Raw genomic sequence first — 25,231 nt, forward strand, 5'->3', positions numbered from 1 at the left:
TTTCGTCACTACATTTTACTACGTAAAACTACAGTAATTTCATATTGCAACCCTATGATCTACATTTTGACCAAGCAATTGCTAGGGGGCAAGTACTCTAAATGGATTGTTATCTTGCAGGAGTTCGATTTGGAATTTGAAAAATCTAAGTCTAAGAAATCTTTAGTTTTTGCGGAGTTAATGTGTGACTTCCCGCGTGCTGACACGGAGACTGTGGCGGAGGAGCCCATTGCGGACGAATCCTTATTTCTAATCAGCACTTTAGATCCATGGTATGGGGATATCATCATTTATCTCCACACCCAATCCTTTCGGCCAGAAATTTCAAGGTCAGAACGTCGGAAAATTCGATTCCAGTCCCAACAATACAAGATTATTGGAGATACTCTTTATCACTGTGGGGCAGACTCTGTTTTTCGACGTTGATTAACTCACGAGGAAGCTGAAAGGGTTCTAAATGACTGTCACTCTAGAGCGTGTGGCTGTCATATGTCTGGGTATGCCACAGCCCAAAAGATATTGCGCGCTGGCTACTTCTGGCCGTCTTTATTTAAAGATTGTATTAGTGTGGTCCGAAAATGCCACAACTGCCAAATTTTTGATCGAAAGATGCGTGCTCCACCTACTCCTCTCCACCCTATAATTGCCGTTGGTCCTTTTTCCAAATGGGGTATCGATTTTATTACATGTAACCCTCACTCAGTTGGGGGGCATGCGTATATCATCCTTGCGGTAGATTATTTTACCAAGTGGGCCGAGGCGATGCCTACATTTGAGGCAGACGACAAGACAACTGCAATTTTCATGTTCAATCATATAATTGCTAGGTTTGGTGTCCCACAAGCGATAATCACTGATCATGGGTGTCATTTTCGAAACGTTATGATGACCGAACTCACAGGCCAGCTTGGTTTGCGTCACGATAGTTCAACTCCTTATTATCCACAAGCTAATGGTCTGGTTGAATCCATCAACAAAGTTTCAGTCATCATGATCCGACGAATCATTGGGATTCATCGGTCGAATTGGCATAACATGCTATTTTCAGCGCTTTGGGCGTACCGAACTTCAGTAAAAACATCAACAGGGTTCACTCCTTTCCAACTAGTCTATGGTCTCGAAGCTGTGTTACCTATTGAATGTGAAATCCCGTCACTGCAAATGGCCATCGACTTACTTCTAGCCACTTCTGAAGAGGAAAAACGTTTGTTATACTTGGCTCAATTAGATGAGAATCGACGTGATGTTGCATTGGCGATCGAAACTCACGCAAAACGTATGAAAGCTCAGTATGATCGAAATGTGACCCCTCGAAATTTTTCAGAAGGAGATCTAGTCTTAGTTTACGATCAAGATAATGATAAATTAGGCATTGGAAAATTCGTTCCTATGTGGCATGGTCCCTATGTTGTCAAGCGAAAGCTAGCAAAAGGGGCCTACGAATTGGTAGACTTTGACGGGGACTCTTTAGATAAACCCAAAAATGGTCTTTACTTGAAGAGGTATTATGCTTAAAGATGGGTATGGATATTTTTTAGTTAGGATAGCTCTTCTTTCTAGCTGGTGTGTTTTATTTTAAACAGTGTGCTTAAGCTTAGAGAATGTTTTTTCGTCATTATTCTTGCTTATCTTGGTTTTACTTTTGATATTGCAGATGTCGATGCCTCTCTAGACATACATTGGTTTTGCTGATGGTGCTTGTCATAATACACGGAACATTTCTTCCGCAGCTTGGGTTATCTATTCGCCATCTGACGAGTTAGTATCTATGCATGGGGTAAGCCTCAGTCAAACAACGAACAACATTGCCGAGTATAGTGCAGTGATTGAGTTATTATCTGAAACTATTTCAATTGGGATTCGGAGTTTGATAGTGAGGTTAGATTCTGAACTCGTTGTATTACAGCTTAATAGAGTGTATGCCATTAGAAATCTAGTGTTATTAAGATTATTTTTGAGAGTGTGTCTCTTGGAGCGTGAATTTGATTATATTGAATATCAGCATATTCCAAGATCTTTAAATACATTAGCAGATGCAATTGCTTCTCGAATGTTAAGTAGACATTTGCAATAATCATACATGTAAATTTAAAACCATTCCATAACATGATTTACAAGATAAGCCGGTAATAGTGATATATCTATATATATATATATATATAGATATATATATATATATATATATATATATATATATATATATATATATATATATATATAGATATATATATGAGTGTGTCAAAAAATACATCGTCCTCGATCATAGGTCAAAAAACACCTTCTGATCGGCAAAAATGATAAGTACAAAAAACAAAAATGTCATATGTGCCCACAATAGGCGATCATCCTATCACTGGTGATGATCTCAACAAGAAACCACTGCACGGGCCACCTTGCAAAGGAACCTCCTAAAAGGTCCTGGGACCCCAATGACATAACGCTGAAGTCGACGAGGAATGTCATTTATAGTGGTCTCCGGAATATCTCCTCTCAAGCACTCGAGATGACCCTCCAACTCGGCCAAAACCTCTGCTGATTCGTCCTGTGGGGCTGGCGCGGCTGCAACTGGTTGTTTCCTCTTGTAAGGGCGGAGGGCGGCTGGTCGCTGTGGACCCACATCTGCATTTGAAACTTTTGCTATCAGTTTTGGGACGATAAAAATAATAAAAAAATTTAAATAGGAAAAATGTTGAAAATAATTTTACCTGAGTCATCCCACTGCTCTCCTGGTGGAAGAGCCATGTCTGGGTCACCACGAAAATCTACCCCATCGTAAGGGAAGTCTTGAATAGAAAAAACCTGGTTTTCCAACCATTGGAAATACTCAGGTTTGAATCGAGCAACCTCTGTCCTCTCGTCCAGGTGACGGGCCATAACTACAACCCATCGCATCAGTTTGGGCTCTCGAGGAAGCCCAGCTCCAACAGTAAGGTGCTGCGAGATCAACATGGAAACCCTCTCCAGACCAAACTCACAACCAAAGCCCCATAACCAAAGGTCTTTAGTTGTCTGTTCTTGGCCCTGGTCAGTTGGCCTTTCACATTGGCCAACACAGCATCGCACCAGTTGAAGATGGTGCCTCGAAAGCAATCAACTGCCATACGCATCTGGGATCCGGTGGCAATATGTAATGCGGCACTCCTGCAAAGTCTGGTGACAGTAAATGCGATCACCATGAGTTCAGGAAGGGATATGGTTTTTATGTCTATCCCTTTGTCTCTAGCCTGGCTGTTGCAGAACTCTAGCCGGAGGCTATCGACAGACTAGCCACCTGGCCTAGCCCCGAATAGAGTCAAGTCTTCACCTCTCTTAGGCAAACCAGTCAAGAAATATATGTCTGCCGGCTCAATTTCGAGCTGGTGGCCACCAATGAAGAAGCACTGGTCCTGTATGCTCCATCTGTTAACCAGCCACTATAAGAAATCCACCTGAGCCCTCATGCCAGGAATGGCCCAGAATTTGTACAAGCCGCACGCCTTCAAAGAATCAAGCGAAGGTTGATGATTCCATGTGGCAACATCCACGTCCTCATGCTCTTGTTCATGTCAATCTAGCATGATGTACTCTCTGCATGAAGTAAAAAGATAAATTAGAATGTTAGAAATTATTTTGTTTGGGCCAATTTTGAGAAATTTTGGGTTAAAAACCCTTGCGGTGGGGACCGCACCTTTCGAGTTAGACACAGTGCGTGGGTTCGCACCTTGTCTACATGGAAGGTGCGGACCCCTGACTTTTTCCCAATGGAGAAAAAGTCGGGGTCCGCAGGCCAGCAGTGGTACACCTGCGGGCCCATGCGCGCAGGTTTTAAGCCTAAAAACCCTCCAAAAAATGAAATGAAAGCCTAAAACAAGAAATGAAACGGTTAAAAATGAAGAGTAGGATGATGTGGATTACCTGGAGAAGACAGTGTTTGATTCCGACGGTTGGATTTTCCGCAATCTTCACGGGAAGTTTTCTGAACAAAAGCACTATTTTCTCAACCAAAACTCAAATGGTAAAAATGAATTGACAAAGGCCATTTTTATAAGTTTTTTAAGTAAATAAATTGCAAATTTGTTTATGTTTCACTTTGGAAAGGTATTTTTGCAACATTTTTATCCATTTCAAATAGGTATGAGTAATGTTTGCGTTTTTGTTCAGGATAACGGATTATTCAGGTGAAATCTATCATTTTCAACGAAAAAACATTTAGAGTCACCTTTAAGCTCTTTTTTGACTCCTAAAACATGAAAAGATCGCCGGGTTTTTCTTTTAAACTCGTTAAAACAGAATTAAAAGACGGTCCACTTATAGCTCTTTTCTGACCGTAAAAACATGAAAAGATTGTCGGATTTTATCGTTTCAAATTCGATATTGGTTATAAAACGACGTGTCGTTGATCGCTTTTTTACTTTTTCGGATCAAGGGAACTAATTACGAAAAATACTCCTTGGTCGTAAAAGATCAAGCGGTTCTCTCAAGTATTGTTTTATACTTTTTCGGGCTTGGGAGACACAAATTTACAAAAAAGGTCAACCCTGGAGTTTTCTTATGTTTTTTCAGACTCTCTAAAATTGAAAAATGCCGAGTTTCTCCTATACTGGACTCGTTAAAATTTCACAGTAAAGGACCTGTTCAATTACAAACAGGAATGAACCACTCCTTCTTAGGGTTCGAATTTAAACTAAGTTGGACTCATCCGAAGGATGAGCTTATAATCAAGCAAATGTTATCCTCCTCAAGCTTGTCAAAAATAAAGAGGTACTTGCCAGAAATGGTGGGGGAAAAGAGAGAAAAATGAGCCTGTTTGTCATACTTGAACACGACACTTTTATTCACCTGGGTTGGGAAATCCTTTGCCTAACAGTTGATCAAACCACATTGAAAGTCTTCAGCCGGTTTCTGGGTATTAACTTTGGGTCAATTGTCACCAAACCATATGTTGTGTCGTTATGTGTTCAAGATGTCACTGCCAATAAGCCATTCATCTGCAAAATATCTGTCATCCATCTTGACCATCCCTGAGTCAATCCTTGCAACTAAATTTCTTCAACTTGATCTATGATTTCGTGTTGTGGGCTTGCCTACAACGGATCGCTTTCTATCGACTTTAGCTCATTATCTAGAAAGATGATCTAGAAATCGTCAATACCTTGGAATCTGCATACCTCAATGGCAGGTTTCTCGCCTTTGACGACAGGTTGCATCATAGACCTTCGATCAAAGGATTCTGTGACATGTTCGACATCAACACATTTATTCACATCTCATGGATTGTACTGGGTACTTTGAGAGCCAATGACATCACTGGTTGTTTCTCTCACACTTGTTAACAGTTTACATCATTGACTGGTAATCAAGTGGTTTCTACCATGTTCGACTTTAACACATTTATTTGCATGGATAGAATCGTACTGTTTCGAGAAGTAGAAATGAAGACCCTGGATCTAGTTTCCACAATCCAGGCTGTGAGGAATTTTGTATTCATTATATAATGGACTATTCATAAATAGATGGCTGCGTCCATACTGTGTCCACATGAGTCTATACTTGTGATGTTTTACAAGATCATTCTTGTATCAGAGTAGTAGTTAGTTTTCTAAGTCAGTTTTGATCTGAGTATGGGAATGCCTACCTCAGCGATGATATAATCTCATATATGTATCTTGCATTGAATGTTTTTATAGGTTCCAACCCGGCTCTCCATAAGATGATCCTCGAAATGATAAAGTACTTCAATCTTCCTAAATGATAAATGAAATCCTCATCTACTACAGACTTCACACTTTAGGGGGCAATCTGTTACACAAAAATATCGTCACCATGATTATTTACAATCAGTATGGGTCTATCATCACTTGTACTGTCCTCCTAAGCAAGTCTCAGACCTCAGCTCTTCAAGTCAAGCTTTGAAAATGAGAGAAAGACATTGAAAATCAATGAAACTCTGGTTCCGCACTTTCTCTCACTGTTACCTGCGGTCCCGCACCTTCTGTTTACAAAAACTGCGGACCTGCCTACTCTGTCCCTAAAGGTGTGGGTGCAGACCCCTGTGAAAGTCAAAAAGGCGCAAGTTTATTCTAAAAAACTCACTTTGGGTTAATTCTAGATGATTCTAGAAGGAATTTTGACGTGGATTTGCCGCTCTTAGGTGGTTCATGCATCCCAAAAGAGAAGGAGCTAATCCCTTGATGAGAGGAGTTATCCCTTTGAAGGAGGGCTTTATCCCTTTGAAGGAGGACCTAGTAACTTCCCTCCATTGCACTATAAATTCATGCATTAAGCTGGTTTCTAGAGATGTTAGACACTGAACATTTTTGAGGGTAAATGCTGGTGAAATTAAGACTTCCTAGTTGAGCTTAAGAGGAGAGATCACATACCTTTTTGGCTTCATTGGGAAGAGAGTGAAACTTGTCAAAGTAGAGGAGACTTCTTGCTGGACCCTGGGAGGAGCTTGTACAGCGTCAAGGCACAGGTTGTAAAGTTCTTCTTCTTTTGAATTAATACAATCAAACTCATTTTTCTCAACAAGTATCTCATGTTATTTGTTTCATGAATTCCTTGACTTTCATGTTAAATATGTTTTATGATATTGGCTTTTCAGGTGCTATTTAATTTGTTTGCTTGTTTGTGTTTGCAGATTCACGACAAAGGAGCTCATTTGAATCAAAGGAGCGAAGGCTTCCACAAACTTGCGTTGGACCTAAGGTAGGCCCTAAAACACTTGTTTTCCTTTGTTTATAAAAGCATATTTAGAGAAAGATAGTGTTTGATTGGTTTGCTTGTCATTAGGTCTTCTTTAGATTCTAGGAAGGTCTATCTTGTCCGCAAGATCGACTTATTCCGTGTGAAAATATATATATTGTGTGGATTTATGGAATCAAAATTTGAGGTCAATCTAAACAACCATGAAGAAGTCTGAAACAAAATTTATGAAAGAATTTGATAATATTTCTCAAGTATGATTAGATGTTGTGATATCTTTGAGAATAGTTTGAATTAGAGAATCAAATCAAGGTAACATAAGAAATCTATGTGAAAGTCTCCATATCAAGATTTGAGTTACGAAGATCTACAGTCATTAGAACAAATAGAACTATGATGATGTTTGAAAACCAAAAGATTTAGGTTATCTGAGTTTGAAAGAACCATCTATGTTGTAGTGAGTATATCTCTTCATAGAATAGAACTGTAAAAAGTATAGGAAGTCAGCGACATAAACCAAGGATTTATAAACTATGACACCAAAGGTTCTCTTGATGATATTGACATATGGCAATGACATTGATGATGTTATTGGACTCTTTAATGGTGATCCAGACTCGGTGATGCCTACACTTTGATGGTGAGGATGCCTACTCCTTGATGATGATAATGTGCACTTCTTGATGATATGGAGTGAATTAATGGTGACTTGGTCAAGTTCAACTCCTTGATGATATAAGAAAGTTTATCTCCTCGAGAATGTTGAGATAATTGGTTCCTTGATGACATAGATGAGACTAGATTCGTTGATGATGTGTTTTGACTTCTTATAAATGTATATTCCTTTGATGATGTAAATGTATATCTTGTTGATGATGATGATGATGTGGAGTCATTTGATGATGAATTTTTGGATGACTAGTATTAATTTGTCGACATGAAACCTTGAATTTGTTATTCACATGATTTAAAACAATAATTCACATTAATTAATAACCATTTAATCAATAAGAATATTAAAATGCAATATAATATATTTTTTTCTCTAATTTATATATTTACATATCTATTTATATAAAGATTATTTGAATCATGTGGTGAAATATTTTTGAAAAGTATAAGGTCTAAAGATCGATCTTATACATTTTTTTTTTGCTTCTAATTACTTTACATGAAATTATATTAGGGCAACTAACTAAACATATATAGCATATTAATTTTTGTTATTTATTATAATTGATATTGGCTTTTCTATTTAAAATATACTTTATTTTAATTTTAAGGGAGACATATGTTAACTCAATATTAAACAAAAACATAATTAGACATTGTTATTTATTATAATAATAAAAAATTATTAGTGAATAAAATTTATATATATAATATTATATTCACTAACAATCTTCTATTATATATATAGTCAGTTAACTGCATGTCCTAGAAAGATTGAAAATTTAGTTAAATCATAATAGAAAGAATTAGTTAAGTGCCTCTCATCAAATGGAAAGTAAAGTCATGATGGGTAGATAGAAGTGAATTAATTAATGTGCCGTGCATTTATAAGCATGGAGATTGTTTGTCTCTTCACACGTGAAATGAGAATATGTTGCATGGCGACATGGATGGATAAAGTTGCATCATTAATTGGAAATATGCGAATGTCCCATTATTATTATGGAGCATTGCATTGTTGACAAAGGTTAGCTGCATTGTGATAACAACATTGGTCGCCATCTACCAAACGTATAAGGTGCGAAATTTAATTTTATATAGATCACGTCCAGGATTCAGATCCGTGCAGGATACTTTTTGAGCCCTTCTTGAATATTCCTGGTTCTGTAGAGCCTGATGGCGGGGGTTCTGTGCAAGCAGTGGTAGTGGGAGTGTCATACAAAAGAGCACATCAATACCATGGCCGAGTAATGCTCTATGTCATTGTTGCAAGCATTGTTGTTGCTATTGGCGAATCCATCTTTGGTTATGATATCGGGGTATCTGGTATGTATATCCACTTTAAACTTACGTGGCACCTGATGTTGATCATGTCACTACTCTAACCTGGAATTAGAATTCTCCAAGATGTCATGAAATTACTGGAAGATGTGTTCGATGCATTCAATAAACCTGTTTTCTTTATCAACCTCTGACTATACATCTGTGGATTTTGTCTATGTAGTTGCATGAGGCATGGCAACATCAATCAGATGCAATGGTTGAAATCCCAAACCCACTTGAAAGGGACCGAAACTATGAGAGATATGGAGAGATCTGTTATAGTTGTGTTGCACATAAGGAAGTCTCTCATTCTAGGTTCGTGGATGCTTGGAGTTGTACATGTGAAATATGTGCACTATCATCTTGTTGACGACTTTTGTCAGGTCATTAGTGTCGGTATGGAATGCAATCGACTTGGTGAGCCTGGTGTCCAATAGCCTCTAGAGGCTTGACTAGGATGTGCTTAGGAACCTCCTATCCCGATCTGAAATAATGTTCAAAGACATCCCAAAATGTACCCACACTCATACAAAGAAGAGTTTGGTAGTGTCCTCTACTGTGATACTCTTCTTGTAGGCCACCAATATAGCCATTTTATAAAATCTATCCACGACCACAAATTCATAGTCATTACCATTCTTGGTAGAAGGGAGGCCAGACAGGTAGTCTATGGAGACGAATTCCCGGGGTTGGCTAGGAGTAGGCAGAGGAGTGTACATACCTTGCTTATTGATGGTGGGCTTGGCTATGGCATAGGTAGTGAAATATATGATATATTTTCCAACATCCTATCAAAGTTTTGGCCAATAAAATTACTTTTGGAGTATGTCCATAGTTTTCTCCACTCCAAAGTGTCTTACAACCTGACTGTAGTGTGCCTCCCAAATCAGCTTAACATTCTCTCTTGAAGGAACACAAAGGTTACCCAGGTAGCATAATAATGCATCATGGAGGTGGAAATCAAGAACTTGATTTCCATCCACTAGCATTTGGTATGTGGTGGAAAACTCTAGATCATTTTTATACAATTTTTGCCATCCAGAGGTTTTGTGGCCACAAGAGTTGACAACAGTAGTTAGTGTTGCAACTGGAGAATGACTGAGGCAATATGCAACATGGTTGGTGTTGCCTTTTGTATCTAATGCTCAAGTGGAATTGTTGTAGATATGTTGACCACTTCTAATGGAAATCATTTTGAAACTTCCCTTGTATCTGTATAATTGAAGAGGTCAGTGATCGGTGTGGATGACCATCTCCTTCCCCTTACTTTGAGAGCACATCAGAAAGAAAACAAATTTCCTAGTCTAATATATGATCTTACTGCATTTCTTAGCAGAGATCAAAGACATGGTGGTAGGTGAGGCTACCTTTGGTATCCTGTATAACTTATTTCCCAAAGTAATAATGACAGTGTGAGGCTTAGACTCATACACAACATGACACTTCCACAAGTATGGTTTGCCTAATAATACATCACAAACTTGAAGAGGAGAAAAATCACATAGTACCTCATCCGTTAAGGGCTTTATGCTATAGGGAAGGCAACACCTCTAGTTGATGCAGAGATCTAGTCCTTGATGAAGTCACCCGATGGTGTAAAACTGCAAGTCTGGTGTGGTCGGTAGGTCCAAATACTTCATGACCTCTACTGAAATGAGGTTCTTTTAAATCTTCTTTTCGACAATGGACTGTAGCGGAGAACCCTTCACCCACATTTGTGAGTGGCAGAGGCGCTCCCCCTCCTCTGGATCTCCAGGCTCAATCTTCTGGACCTTGGCGGTGGAAACAGTGGCGTTTCACTCCACATCAATAATTTGATTCCCTTTGTCATTTGCATTGTGGGGTTCTGACTTAAAGTTGGAACATTCATCTGACTCTGAAGCCTTTAGCTCAGCCACCAATGATTTCTTGGCTCGACACTCACTTTATGTTGTCAGTGGGGCTCTTATGGAACTCACACCACTTTCATGTGTCCTTCTTTGTCTTTATGGTGTTGTTCTATGATTGTGGCTTTGGTGGATTTTCCTAGGTCTCCCCGTCTTGGATTTGTCCCTTGTTCTGCAGTTTTGGGGCAACTTTCCCTTACTTGAGGGATTCTTCAAGCAATATTTTGAAAGGATATCTTGCTCCCTCATCTTTATTTTCTTACACGATGGGAGGTCCTCGGGGTCAGTGAGGTCAATCTTGCAAAGGTTCAACCAGTTTGAGCCCTAACTCCTTATATCTCGACCTCGTTGGGGTGATGCATAGAAAGATAGAGAAAGAGAAGACTTCTCTGATACCACTGATCCAAGTTTATGAAGGAACAACATGAATATAGATATAAACAGAAATATAGATATAAAATGAAAATGTAACTTCAATTCATTAATAACAAAGTACTAAAATTTGTTACCGGCTGAATGGAAATAAACTAAGTCAGCGAATGGTAGCCTATATTTGAGAAGAGAAGTGATGGCTACATGCCTTCTCAACCATGTTACGACGAGGCGCGAAGGCCTATTTATTATTTATAAACAATGGAAAACCATAAACATCCAAAATCTTAACCCTAGGAGATGAACCACCAAACATATGTGGGCACCGTTGGGGTAAATTGGTATGTCATATTCGAGGGGTTGTAACATGCATACAATCTCTATTTGATGTGTATCATACCTTTTTATAAATATCTATCTCAGGACTATAAATTTGAATTAAAAGCCCTTTACATAGGATATGGGTTTTCCCGTTTTCCAGAAAGACAACTTTTAGGGTGTTAAAATGACTTCGAAAGTTTAGGACCTGAAAAAATGCCAAAAATTGTAAATTGTGCTACAATTAAGGAAACTAAAAGAAACAATGGCGGGGGTCCAGGTGGAATAGGTGGATGTAAACCAATATCCACCTGGGTAATATAAAGAGAGAATTATGATGGGAAAATGGCATCTCATCATGGGTTAGTGTGATTTTTGCATGGAAGTAGCTCACAGAGAAACACACATGGAAGAGATGCAATAGTGCAAGAAGATACCATGCAATCCAAAATGTTTAGTAGAGAAAAGCTTAACTAAACACATAGATAAAACAACAATGTAGAAATGTTATAAATACGAGAACAAATAGTCAAGGGTTTCAGGGCTACTCAGAGTGGTAGATTTGACCAACTTAGAGAGGCATATCTAGCAAGTGTCTGAGAGAGACTCACTCTAATACCACTATTGGAATATGAAAATCAAAATCAAAGATAAGCATTAATGTTATTTCATTAAAGATTATACAAATAAAAATACAACATTGACTTCAAAGCCCTAATCACTCAGATTCTTCTAGAACTCAATTTGGAAAAATAACGGCATAAAAAACCAAAAATAACCACATAAAACTATATATTAAATTTTGTGTGCTATAGTTATGATTTTTCAAGCATGCTAGATAGAATCCCCAAGTCCATTTCCAGTGCTACTATTTGTGCATTTACTATGTGTTATCCATGTGAAAAAATAACAAACATATTTTAATGATATAAATATGGACCGACCTGTCACCTAACTAATAATTTATATTGTATTTTATGAAAAAATGATTTTTAAAGTGTTTGTTAAGTTGCAAAGATTGTATTTAAATGTCGGCCCAAAGGTCACACTCAAAAGGTAGGGCGAATCAATGCGAGAGAACTTTATCATTTCATAACTTTTTTCTAATCAATCAATCATGTAGGATTGAATGATAACCATTATAATCAAATCATCATAAAGAGTAATGCATTATAAAGCTACTATCACATCAATACCACATCATCACATCACAAGGGACACAAGATTTTTACGTAGAAACCAACAAGGGAGAAAACCATAAATCCTTCTTCTTATTTATCTTCAATTCATTACATATATTTGTAGGCTAAAACCTAATAGAGGAAAGTACCCCTAATAATTGCAAGCCACAAGTTACAGTAGGCTACAACCTATTTGACATACCAACCTCGAAAGAATGCAAGTAGTTGCTTACTATAGAATACAACCTTATTGAGGTTCCAACTCAATGACGAGTGGGCTCCAATATGCTTTAGTTTCCAACTTGATTGAGGTTCCAACCTGCTTTAGGTTTGATCTGATTGAGGATTCAACCTCAATGGAGGCTTCAAACTCCTTCAATTTCCTTGTTGACCTCTATTTCATATCATTTTTAAACTAGATCTATTGCCATCATATATCACTAATGTATAAGTACAATCTACAACCTATAATTTATGTCATTGTGAATTTCACAATCACTACCACAACCTACAAGCGCTGCCACCACTACATGTGGGCTCCATTCAATGAACCTATGACATATCATGTGTATTTGTGGAATACTAAACGATACCCTTAATTTGAGTACAAATTGGAAAATACCTCTAAAAAAAATTAACCCTCTACCCATACAAACCCCATAAAACTTCCCAATTTAGAAAACCCCTACTTAGATACTGTAGATATCCATTTTTCATTAACATTTTTTATACCCCTTAATAGTTTTTCATTAACCTTGAGCTCCATTTTTTATACTTGCCAATATAAAAACTGTTACCCCCTATTATATGTCGAATATAATATGTAAATTTTTCCTCAATATATATCCCCAATATGAATGCACGTGGTATGGTATTTGTCCCCAGTGAAGCTACCATGCACCAGCATTTGTCCCTAGTGAAGCTACCATGCACCATTTTCACTGCAATCACTTTTAATGTAACCACTATCATGACTCATAAATACTGCCATAAACTATCATAAAAACAATTGTCACTAGTTTTCATAGAATAGAAGTGTGAATAGTATAAGAAGCGAGTGACATAAACCAAGGCTTTATAAACTGTGACACCAAGGGTTCTGTTGATGATATTGACATTTGAAAATGACATGGATGATGTTATTGCAATGTTTAATGGCGATCTAGACTCGGTGATGCTTACACTTTGATTATGATGATGCTTTCTCCTTGATGATGATAATGTGGAATTCTTAATGATATGAAGTTAATTAATGATGACTTGGTCAAGTTGAACGCTTTGATGATATAAACAAGTTTAGTTCCACACTAATGTTGAAAGAATTGATTCCTTGCTGACATAGAGGAGACTAGATTCCTTGAGGATGTGGTTTGACTATTTATAAATGTAGATTCCTTTAATGATGATGATGTAAATGTAGATCCCATCTACTAGATTAATTGATGATGTGGTTTGACTCCTTATAAATGTAGATTCCTTTGATGATGATGATGTAAATGTAGATCCCGTTGATGATGATGATGTGGAGTCATTTGAGGATGAATTTTTGGATGACTAGAAATAATTTTTCGCATGAAACCTTTAATTTGTTATCCACCTAAACTTTTTTGTTGTTGTTATTTTTGGATATTATATATCAATTCCATATTATAAATTAAATAAATCACATATTGTCATAATGGAGAGTGAAAATATGAGAAAAAAATTAATTTAAATTACTATACTTTATAAAATTATGGTATTTAATATGTACATTGGAATATTTTATGTACGAGAAAGAAAAAAGAAAAAAAAAAAGAAAAAAAAAGTTATATTTACCTTCAATAACTTTTTCACTATGTATAGAGTTTATTTAAAACTTAAGATGGAAGTTGAAGTATTTTTTATGGCCAACATATTTTTTTTCGTTATTACTATTTTTTAATTTTTTTATGTAATTAATATTGTTTGTTATTTAGACATAGTCATTGGCACAATAAGTAATCAGTAAGTGAGAGTGAGATTCTTGATGTTCGATAATTCTTTAAATTAAAATTAATCAAACATCTACAATCATTTCAGTGTTTTTATTATAGCCTCCATTGATAATTACAAAATATAATTATTTATTTTAAAATGGATATATGTCAACACAATATTGAGCATGAAAGGAATTACACATCTAATGGCAATGTAAATTCATTATGAATTAAAGAAAAAGGACAAAAATAAACAAATTATTTTATATTTACTTTTAATTACTTTAACTACTGTATATAGATATTTTAATAAAGATTTAAAAACTTGATAAATTTAATTAAAGTAAAAATATTTCTAAATATAGAAATATGAAATAGGACAACGGTAATGATAAATTAAGAACCATTTGATCATATAATTTAAAATCATAATTCACATTAATTAATAACCATTAATCAATAAAAATATTAAAATGTAATAAGTACAATAATTTTTTTTATCTAATTTATATATTTACTTGTTTATTTATATAGAGTTTATTTGAATCATGTGGTGAAATATTTTTGAAAAGTATAAAGTTTAATTTTTTTTTTACTTCTAATTACTTTACATGAAATTATATTATATTAAGACAACTAAGTAAACATGCATAGTATATTCATTTTTGTTGTTTATTATAATTTACATTGCTTTTTCTATTTAGAAAATAGTTTATTTTTATTTTAAGAAAAAGATATGTTAAGTCAATATATGAATAAAATTGATATATATAACATTATATTCACTAACCATCTTCTATTATTAAAAAAAATATATAAATATCATCAGCCAAATGATACACAGTGAACCGCGTGTCCTAGAAAGATTGAAAATTTAGTTAAATCAGAATAGAAAGATTTAGTTAAGTGTCTCACCAAATGGAAAGTCAAGTCATGATGGGCAGATAGAAGTGAATTAATTGATGTGCCGTGTATTTATAAGCATGGAGATTGTTTGTCTCTTCACACGTGAAATGAGATGAATATGTTGCTTGGCGACGTAAAATCATCATCAATTGGGTTTAAATCTGCGAATGTAAAAATGTCCTGTGGAGCATTGCATTGTTGACAAGGTTAGCTACACTGTGATAACAACGTTGGTCGCCATCTACTGAACGTATAAGGTGCGGAATTTAATTTTATACAGACCACGGCCACGATTCAGATCCCTTCTTCAATATTCCTGGTGCTGTAGAGCTTGATGGCGGGAGGTTCTGTGCACCCAGTGGCAGTGGGAGTGTCACACGAAAGAGCACAACAATACCATGGCCCAGTAACGCTCTATGTCGTTATTGCGAGCATTGTTGCTGCTATTGGCGGATCCTTCTTCCGTTATGATGTCGGGATATCTGGTATATATATGTAAATAATAATAATGCCATGAATTGATATTCACTTTCAGTTTAGTAAATAATAATGCCATGAATTGATATTCATCAGAAGACAATAATTGAAACCTGAATGAATGGATTTATTAAATTCTGTGCCTGTGCCTGTGCTGTGTTGTGAATAAGTACAGGTGGAGTGACATCCATGGATCCGTTTTTGGAGAAATTCTTCCCCGCAGTGTACCACAGGAAACATTATGAAAATGACCATGATACCGATTACTGCAAGTACAACAACCAAGGCCTGGCTATCTTCACCTCGTCCCTCTACGTTGCAGGCCTTGTTGCTTCGCTGGTTGCGTCTTCTATGACGAGGAAATATGGACGCAAGGCCACTATTATCAGCGGAGGTACCAGTTTCATCGTAGGCGCTTCTCTGAACGCCAGTGCCGTGAATTTGGCAATGCTCATTTTTGGGCGCATTATGCTTGGTGTCGGAATTGGCTTCGCAAATCAGGTAAATAAAATTAGCTAGATTAGGTAAATAAAATCAGGTCCTATCCTCCTCGTCAAAATTAGATAGATTAGATTTACGGGTAACCAATGATTTAGTCGTTTGTCTTTGAAATTCAACTTAGAATGACTCGGGATTCCAGTTCCACGTAGAATGACTTGGGTAACCTAACCTACACAGAGGAGTTTTAGTCTCAGCTTTTAGAACGAACCAATTGGGTTTGCATTAGACTTTTTTAATAATAGTTTGTATCTGAATCATGACGTGGGAACTTTGCAGAGTTTTTTAATAGTTTGGCCGACTTGGGTGTGCAGAGTTTTTTATTAGTTTGAATTTGAATGAATTAATGGGTTGACAGAATTTTCTTTTTTTTTTTCCTCTGTACCCGTAAGAGCTGGCTCCTCCAAAACTCCGTGGAGGACTCAATATGTTGTTCCAATTGGCCACAACCCTTGGGATTTTCACAGCAAATTTGGTTAATTACGGCACTCGGAACATAACACCGTGGGGATGGCGTCTTTCTCTGGGTTTGGCTGCTGTTCCTGCTCTTTTGATGACAGTTGGAGGGATGTTCCTTCCTGAGACTCCCAACAGTCTGATAGAACGTGGCCGTCCAGGCGAAGGGCGTGCTATCCTGGAGAAGACGAGGGGCACCAAGCATGTAGATGCAGAATATCAAGATATGGTGGATGCCAGTGAATTGGCTAACGCCATCGAGCATCCATTCAGAAATATTTTTGAGAGGAGGAATCGGCCACAGCTAGTGATGGCCATCTGCATGCCCATGTTTCAGATCTTGACTGGAATCAATTCCATATTGTTCTATGCCCCTGTTCTTTTCGGCACTTTGGGCTTTGGTGCAAATGCTTCCCTCTATTCCTCCGTTTTGACCGGAGCTGTCCTTGTACTTTCCGCCCTCCTATCAATTGCAACTGTTGACAAGTGGGGGCCCAGACCCTTGCTACTTGGTGGCGGCATTATGATGATAGTATGTCAGGTATGAGAGAGGGTTCGCACGTGCGTTTTTTTGTTTTGTTTTGCATCTGGTTTTTGTATACATCAACTTTCAGTTGGTATAACCAAGGCTTCCAACATAACATGCCCATGCCATGCCCAGCAGCAGAATATGGAGAGAGTTTTGGCCTTTTTTTTTTCGCATTCTTGCTGCTTTGCTTTCTGCTGGCTTCATCAGTAACAATATTATCTTCTTTTTTTCGCAGGTTGCTGTTGGCATAGTCTTGGCCCTAAAGTTTGGAGGAGACCAACAACTATCCAAAGGATTCTCAGCGTTGTTGGTAGCAGCCATCTGTTTATTTGTGGCTGCATTTGGGTGGTTATGGGGTCCTCTTGGATGGACTGTGCCCAGTGAAATTTTCCCACTGGAAACACGCTCTGCTGGACAGGTCATAACTGTCTCTGTAAACCTCCTCTTCACATTTGCAATTGCACAATCCTTCCTATATCTTTTATGTACGTTCAAGTACGGGATTTTCCTCTTCTTTGCAGGATGGATTTGTATCTTGACTGCCTTTGTATACTTCTTCCGGCCTGAGACTAAGGGTGTACCCATTGAAGAAATGATTCTTGAATGGAGAAAGCACTGGTTTTGGAAGAAAATCGTTCCATGTATGGATGAGAAGGTGATCAAGCGGCCATATGTGTGATTGAAATCAAGAAGACTAATTTAATTTGAGAGTTTGACTCCTCTAATTTATTGTAATTTCAAAATTTATTTGAGGATTTATTTCCACAACATATCATATATCTAAAATCTCATCTACGTAGTTTCTTTTCTTTCATATATGGTAAAAATCTGCATATCCATGTAACAGTTCAGTATATTTATAAGATGATACGCATCGAAATACTTTTATATATGCACTGGTACTTTTATATTTGAGCGTCTATAAAAATACCTCTAAATATAAGTTAAGGATTAAAAATGCATGTGCCAATATGTAAAATGTGATTCATTATATAGAAATATACATATATGTGTGAGAATTGCTTTTATGCAACCATATATGTAAAATGTGATTCATTATATAGACATATAAGGATGCGCTTTCATATATGTGGGAAATGTTTCTATATATACGTAAAATATTTTGGTATTTATATTTATACGAAAGCATTTTTATATATATACAATGTATATATGTAAATAAAAATATCATTTTCTACAGACACCAAAGAATTTTCATATGTGATTGCATATATGTGCATATATAACTTCTATGTATGCACATATTTGACATATGCTATGCTTTCTCACTCATATATATATATATATATAAAAAGTGCTTCCATATATGTATTGTTTGCACTATATGAAAAAATGCTTTGTTTGCACTATATGAAAAATGTTTGTATATATGCATATTTATGTACTTTCATATTTTTGCATATCTAAAAGTACATACATATCCACATATATTGAAATGTTTTCATGGAAGCACTTCTATACATATACATATGTAAAAGCACTTCTCAATCCAAATGCCAACATTCACTTAAAAAAACTTTAGATTCAAAGGAAAGTATCCATATTGCCTCGAGAACCAGTATCCATATTACAGAGTTTTAGCAAAAATATGTAGAGTAAATTTAATGATTAGTAAAAAGTATATATTAACTATTTGTATCTAAAATTTAAATATTAATCAAATAAAATCTCTATTCAATTCTTATTATATGAATCATTTTATGTTTAAATTTTGAAACTTAATTTTTTAAAACAAAAGAAAACAAACATCTCAAAAAGCAATCAAAAGATTCTCTCTTCTTGTATAATTTTCTAATCTACCATGACAACCTAGTGGGCATCCTAAAAGTCTTAATTGAACATATAAAAAGATAAATTGAAACTCTCTTGTTCATGAAGACAATATTCATTAGTCAATTTAAATAGTTTAAAAACATGGAAATATTCCTTAATGGACATTGACTTGAATATGACTATTTATCCATATATGCTAAAAAGGTTTTAATTAAATTCTCCCTCATATTCCATGATGGGGGTGGATGATTTGGTACGTTGAGGTTTTTGGTTTTGAGCCCGCTACCCAAGTGCCTCAAGGTATAATTAAGAGGGGTCTAGAATGGGATACGCCTGACATGCATGGGATTTGAACCTTCAGGATATTAATGGCACAACATTTGGATATGGAAAGCTACGACCTATACTTTGTGCGACATAGAAGGAAGGAAATAAGAGTTCGGGAAAAACAACCTCCGAATCTAATGAAAATATGATAGGAGAATGTTTCTCTGGAATTCTTGGGTTGTAGTCTCATCCTAGATTCCATAATGAAGTTAACTCTTTTTTGTTGTATGCCTAGGGAAGTGACGTAGGAAAGGGCATAGCTTTGGAGCTATGCATTTGCAAAGGGGAAGAAAATTTTCCTAAGGAAACTGCCTTCGATGCAAAGCTAGCAATAGAAAATTATACCTTGGCTCCTAGTAGGACACACAAAGGTGGAAAGGTTGATACTTGTGTGACAATTTCAATTAATGGAGGCAATAATTCAATGCTGACTAGTTGAATGATGTATTATGTTTTAAATATTTTACGAGGAAATACAAAACTAATTCTTATGAAAAATAAAAATTCACTCATATGCAAATAATTTTATATGATTTCCATTTTGTTGAAAATAATTATATTGCAATTATTTAAAAAATGAGATTTAATTTTGAATTTGTTAAATAAATCATGTTCCTTTTTGTTGGATTGTGCAAGCTATAATCAAATATAAGCATGAATGTTATTTCATTAAAGGTTATACAAATATAGATACAATATTTTGACCATTAGGTTCATCTTTGTTAATTTTAGGATAACAATGGTATGTTCTATGCTTAGAGAAATTTTACTTCAATTTCTTTGTTATCCTAATATCAATATCGAGTTTAGTTACCAAAGCATCGTGATAGTAAAATGCAGATAGAACATTAACAATAATAGTAGAAGACAATCCAAGACAAGAGGACACAAAATATGGCACCAACCAGTGACAAACCCCAATGTGGGGAAACCCTTGATCAATTCTTCTTATAATTCTTCAAAAGTTCAGCAGGGAAAGAGAGAGAGATAGTACAATATACAATATTCACTTGCCCAATCACAGTGAAATCTAATCACAAAAAGCCCTAACAAAAAATTCAATATTGGTCAAGAGGGCAGAATTCTTCCTTCAATCCAACTCGGTCAAACCCAGTCAACTCAGCCTCTAATAGCGAGTCAAATCAGCCCAAAAACAATTCGAAAAAGTCCAGTCAATCCTGGTAAAAAAGTCAAATCAACCTCTGGCAATTTTGGTCAACACTGGTCAACGGATGGAATAGAAAACCCTTCCCTTCTTTGCACATGCAGAGAGCTGCCTTTGAAATTCGTACCCAACCAATGAAGGAGAGAGAAGATTGTGAGTGAGTGAAGTGTCTAAATGAGGAGGAGGCACCTTGTATTTATATGAAATGTTGAGGATGAATTGAAGTGATTGTTGGTATTCTGTAACTACATTAGTTTGCTGGTCAACCTTGACAATTTGTCCATAATCAAAATAAATTCATAATTCCATTTGTACATGTCAAAATGCGATGATATTTAGATCAATCCTACACCTCTCGAAGAGAGGAATCCAATAAAAGTATGAGTTGCCTTATATGAGCTATCCAATGCGAAGTTTGGCCCTAGTTGCCAAAATTAACACTCCCTCTCAACTAGGGAGAACTTCACCTCCCAAATTGTCTTACAATATGTACCACCCTTGTCTATGCTCAGCTGAACCATGAAGAAAGAAGAAATGATTGAATATATCATATCATTCTCCATTGACTCGAAGTAAGTCTCTAATAATACAGAGTGTGTGATATCACTCTCAACGTACCCGAAGTTAGTTTCCATTGATCCGAGATCAATGTCAACATCCTAGCGTAGGGAGTATGTTAGGTCCCTATACGACTAGTGTAAACCCTTAATGTTATTTGTACAACCCCCTTATTATATTGTTGTGCCCATGTAGTCCCCATATTGTAATTATTGTGCACAATAGAAGCCCACTGTTGTTATTATTGTGCCCTTACATTATTATTGTTATGTTAGCTCTGATTATATTATGACCCCTTAGACTCCTATATATAGAAATGAGGTCTTGTCATTTGTATCATCCAAGAATTGTTCATTTTTGTAATGTAAAGGAGGTTGCCCCCTCGAAGAGGCTTATTTATAAGGTGTTGATCTATCTTTTATATCTTTTTGTGAGTTTGTTTCATAACATTCGACATCAGAGCTTTGGGATTCTAGGGCTTCGCTGCTCCAAACAGGTCATTGTGGAATTTTTGCTATAACTATTTTTCTATGACGTTTCAGAAGCTAAAAAAAAACCCATTCAAAAAGAAGTTGCGTTGAACTTCAGATCCGAATTGCAGATCTTGTTGTGCTATATTTTCAGAGATATGATTTGAGGAATTTAGGGTTTTTGAAAGCTCCAGAATTTAATCTAAAACAGGTTATCATGGAATTGTCACTATAACGCTTTTGCTACAAAGTTTCAGAAGCTCAAAGAAAAACCCATTTGAGAAGAAATCGATCTGAACCTCGGCTCCGAATTTCAGAACTTGTCTCGCTATATTTTCGGATATATGTTCTAAGAAAGTTAGGGTTTTTGCAGACTCCCGAATTACATCCTAAACAAGTGACCTTGGGAAAATCGTCATAACTTTCTCTTTGAGCAAAAAATTGAAATTTCGTAAAATGTTACAGAAAGAGGATGGATTGTAGTTTTCTGTGCATAGTTTTTAGATCCAAAAGTTGAAACAGTGACCCGCGGTACGCCATACAAGTTCACTCTACTGAACCAGACTATACTTAGGTCATCATGGGAGATTTGGCATAACTCTTCACTGGAGAATCCAATTTTGATTAGACGGGTGGAATTGGAAAGAGGACACAGAGGGCTACTGCATGTCGTAATTTTAAAACTTGACAATCGTAAATTACAGAGTTACAGTCAAGATCAAGCTCCTGAAATCAGGAAAAGGCGATATGAGGAAGTTTGATGGAAAGGATCCAGTAAATTGGATACTACAAATGGAGCAATATTTTGATCTACATGGTGTACCACTGTTACAAAAGGTATGTATTGCATCTTCATATTTAGAACTGGATCAATTTTTATGGTATAAATGGCTTTGTTCTCGTAAACAACTTGTTACATGGTCAATTTTCATGGAGGAAATGATAGCACATTATGAGGGTACAAAGAGCAACACCTTCTTTAAAGCAACACCACAACAATTGAAAGAAAAAAGAGAAAAAGGGCTTTGCTACAAAGTGGAAAGCAAAATTATGGTAACAAGGAAGTATACCCCTCACAACTATAAAGATGGAAGTGTTGTTTCTCCTAGTCTTCCACAACCTACAAGGGCTACAGCACAACAATTGGAAGAAAAAAGAGAAAAGGGGCTTTGTTACAATTGTGATAACAAATACATTAAAGGTCAAAAGTGTGTTGAGAAGAAATTATTTTACATTGATTGTGGAGAGGAGGAAGAAAAGGATCAAGAAACATCAAAAGAAGAGTATATACACCAGGAACCAACCCCAGAGAAAGAAGAAATGAATCTGACCATATCTTGTAAAGCATTGGAGAGATTTACCACTTCTAAAACTCTCAAGATAGAGCGACATATCAAGAAGAAAAAGGTTCAAGAAGTGAAAGATCACATCGAGAAAGAAGAAATGAATCCGACCATATCTTGTAATGCATTGGACGGAATTACCACTCCTCAAACTATCAATATAGAAGGACATATCAAGAAGAAAAATGTTCAAGAATTGAAAGATCACATCGAGTCTCAAGAAATCAATCTGACCATATCTTGTAATGCATTGGAAGAAATTATCACTCCTCAAACTATCAAGATAGAAGGACATATTAAGAAGAAAAAGGTAAGAGTCTTGATTGATTTGGGTAGTACCCATAATTTTATTGATTGTAAGATAGCCAAGGAATTGAATTGCTTCCTATATCTAGCACTGGAGTGTCAAGTGATGGTTGCAAGTGGAGGAACCATAAATTTCTCTAGAAAGTGCCATAATATCAAGCTATCCATGGGAGAATATGTATTGAATATCCCAATGCTTTCCATTCCAATGGGTGGTGTTGATGTTTTACTAGGAGTCCAATGGCTATAATCTTTGGGCACGATAGCTTTTAATTTTCAAGAACTTTTCTTGAAATTTTTTTGGGAAGGAAAGGAAGTTGAACTGAGGAGTATGGAAGGAAAACCTGGAAAGATAATCAACTCTAACAGCATGACAAAGCTTCTAAATAAAGAACAATGGGGTGTAATTGCACAAATATGTTAACTAGAGGAAACTGACTTCTGCTTCTTGCTCATCCATGATATCACAACAGAACCTAGAGAGAAGCAACAACCAGATGTGCTTTTACGATCCACCACACTTCCAGCCTAGTATGCATCAGAGTAACCATGGAACCTCACATTCCCAGCAGTGTATCTAAGTCCATAATTGATTGTGCCCCGAAGATATCTCAAGAGATTCTTGGCAGCAATCCAATGTATGTGATGAGGATCGACAATAAAATAACTCAATGTATTCACTGCAAAACATATGTCTGGATGCGAGTTCACCAAGAACATCAGGGCCCCCACGAGTTGACGATACTTAGAAGGATTTCCCAAATTGGGCCCAACAGCACTTTCCTAGGTCTCTCAATCTTCTATTTGTCCTTTGTTTTGTAGTTTGGGGGCACCTTTCCCTTACTTCAGATTTGCGGGTCCAAAGTCTCGCTCCTAGAAATGGCTTCGAAAGTTCAGGACCCAAAAAAACTGCCAAAGTTAGTAAATTGTGCTACAATTCAGGAAAGTAGAAGAAACGATGGTGGGGGTCCAAGTGGATTAGGTGGATGGAAACCAATATCCACCTGGGTAATATAAAGAGAGAATGACGATGGGAAAAGGGCATCTCGTCATGGGTTAGTGCGATTCTTGCATGGAGGTACATCACAGTGAAATACGCATGGAAGAGATAAAATAGTGCAAGAAGATACCATGCAATCCAAAATGTTTAGTAGAGAAAAGCTTAACTAAACACATAGATAAAAGCAACAATGTACAAATGTTAGAAATATGAGAACAAATAGCCAAGGGTTTCAGGGCTACTCAGAGTGGTAGATCTGGCAAACTTAGAGAGGCATATATGGCAAGAGTCTAACAGAGATTTTCTTTAATACCACTATTGGAATATGAAACTCAAAATCAAAGATAAGCATTAATGTTATTTCATTAAATATTGTACAAATATAAATACAATATTCTGATCATTTGATTCATCTTTCAAGAACCCTTAGATTCCCTTTGATGGTTGACATTCCACATCATAACCTTATTGGATTAGGTGTCCAACACCTTTACTAATTTCAAATTCCAAACCCTTGGTTTCTAACATATGAAATTGGAAAAATTCTGAGTATAAAATGGGATTATTATTAAAATTCTAATACTTTATATTGTATTTTATGAAATTTTTATTTTTAAAGTGTTTGTTAAGTAGAAAAGAATGTATTTAAATGTGTGCCCAAAGGTCAGACTCAAAATGGAAGGTGAATCGATGCGAGAGAAATTTTATCATTTCCTAAATTTTTCCAATCAAACAATCATGTAGGATTGAATGATAACCATAATCATCAAATCATCATAAAGAGTAATGCATTATAAAGCTGCCGTCACATCAATAACACATCATTACATCACAAGGGACACATGAATTTTACGTGGAAACCCATAAAGGAGAAAACCATCCATCCTTCTTCTTATTTATCTTCAATTCATTACATATATTTGTAGGCTACGATGCGAGGGAGGAAAGTACCCCCAATAAATGCAAACTACCACTTGGAGTAGGCTACAACCTAATTAAGGTACAAAC

At 36.2% G+C, this 25,231-nt stretch overlaps 1 protein-coding gene and 1 pseudogene across 3 annotated transcripts; both read left to right on the top strand.

Annotated features, from left to right (window-relative positions):
* Positions 1 to 8,582: 8,582 nt before the first annotated feature.
* LOC149145097 (sugar transport protein 7-like) lies at positions 8,583 to 17,939 on the top strand. 3 transcript variants are annotated; one of them, XM_089447897.1, is made up of 4 exons: positions 8,583 to 8,682; positions 15,953 to 16,282; positions 16,650 to 17,272; positions 17,496 to 17,939. In XM_089447897.1, exons 3-4 carry the CDS (start codon positions 16,703 to 16,705, stop codon positions 17,937 to 17,939), a joined length of 1,014 nt encoding a protein of 337 aa, XP_089304023.1. In that variant the 5' UTR covers positions 8,583 to 8,682; positions 15,953 to 16,282; positions 16,650 to 16,702. The 3 variants fall into 3 exon arrangements, with proteins under 3 accessions (XP_089304023.1, XP_089304022.1, XP_089304021.1); XM_089447896.1 differs by lacking the exon at positions 8,583 to 8,682 and adding an exon at positions 15,635 to 15,785; XM_089447895.1 differs by lacking the exon at positions 8,583 to 8,682 and adding an exon at positions 15,635 to 15,785 and having other exon boundaries at positions 15,953 to 16,278; positions 16,634 to 17,272.
* Positions 15,635 to 16,296, top strand: LOC149145098 (sugar transport protein 7 pseudogene; annotated as a pseudogene).
* Positions 17,940 to 25,231: the final 7,292 nt, after the last annotated feature.

This window comes from Pinus tabuliformis, chromosome X (assembly GCF_031772625.1).
Source record: "Pinus tabuliformis cultivar Carrire ecotype Pingquan chromosome X, CPIR1, whole genome shotgun sequence".
NCBI lineage: Eukaryota > Viridiplantae > Streptophyta > Pinopsida > Pinales > Pinaceae > Pinus > Pinus tabuliformis.

Coding starts and splice junctions, on each gene's coding strand:
- LOC149145097 (XM_089447897.1), top strand. CDS start 16,703: ATGTTGTTCCAATTGGCCACAACCCTTGGGATTTTCACAGCAAATTTG. Junction 17,273..17,495: donor TTATGATGATAGTATGTCAG/GTATGAGAGAGG, acceptor TTTTTTTCGCAG/GTTGCTGTTGGCATAGTCTT.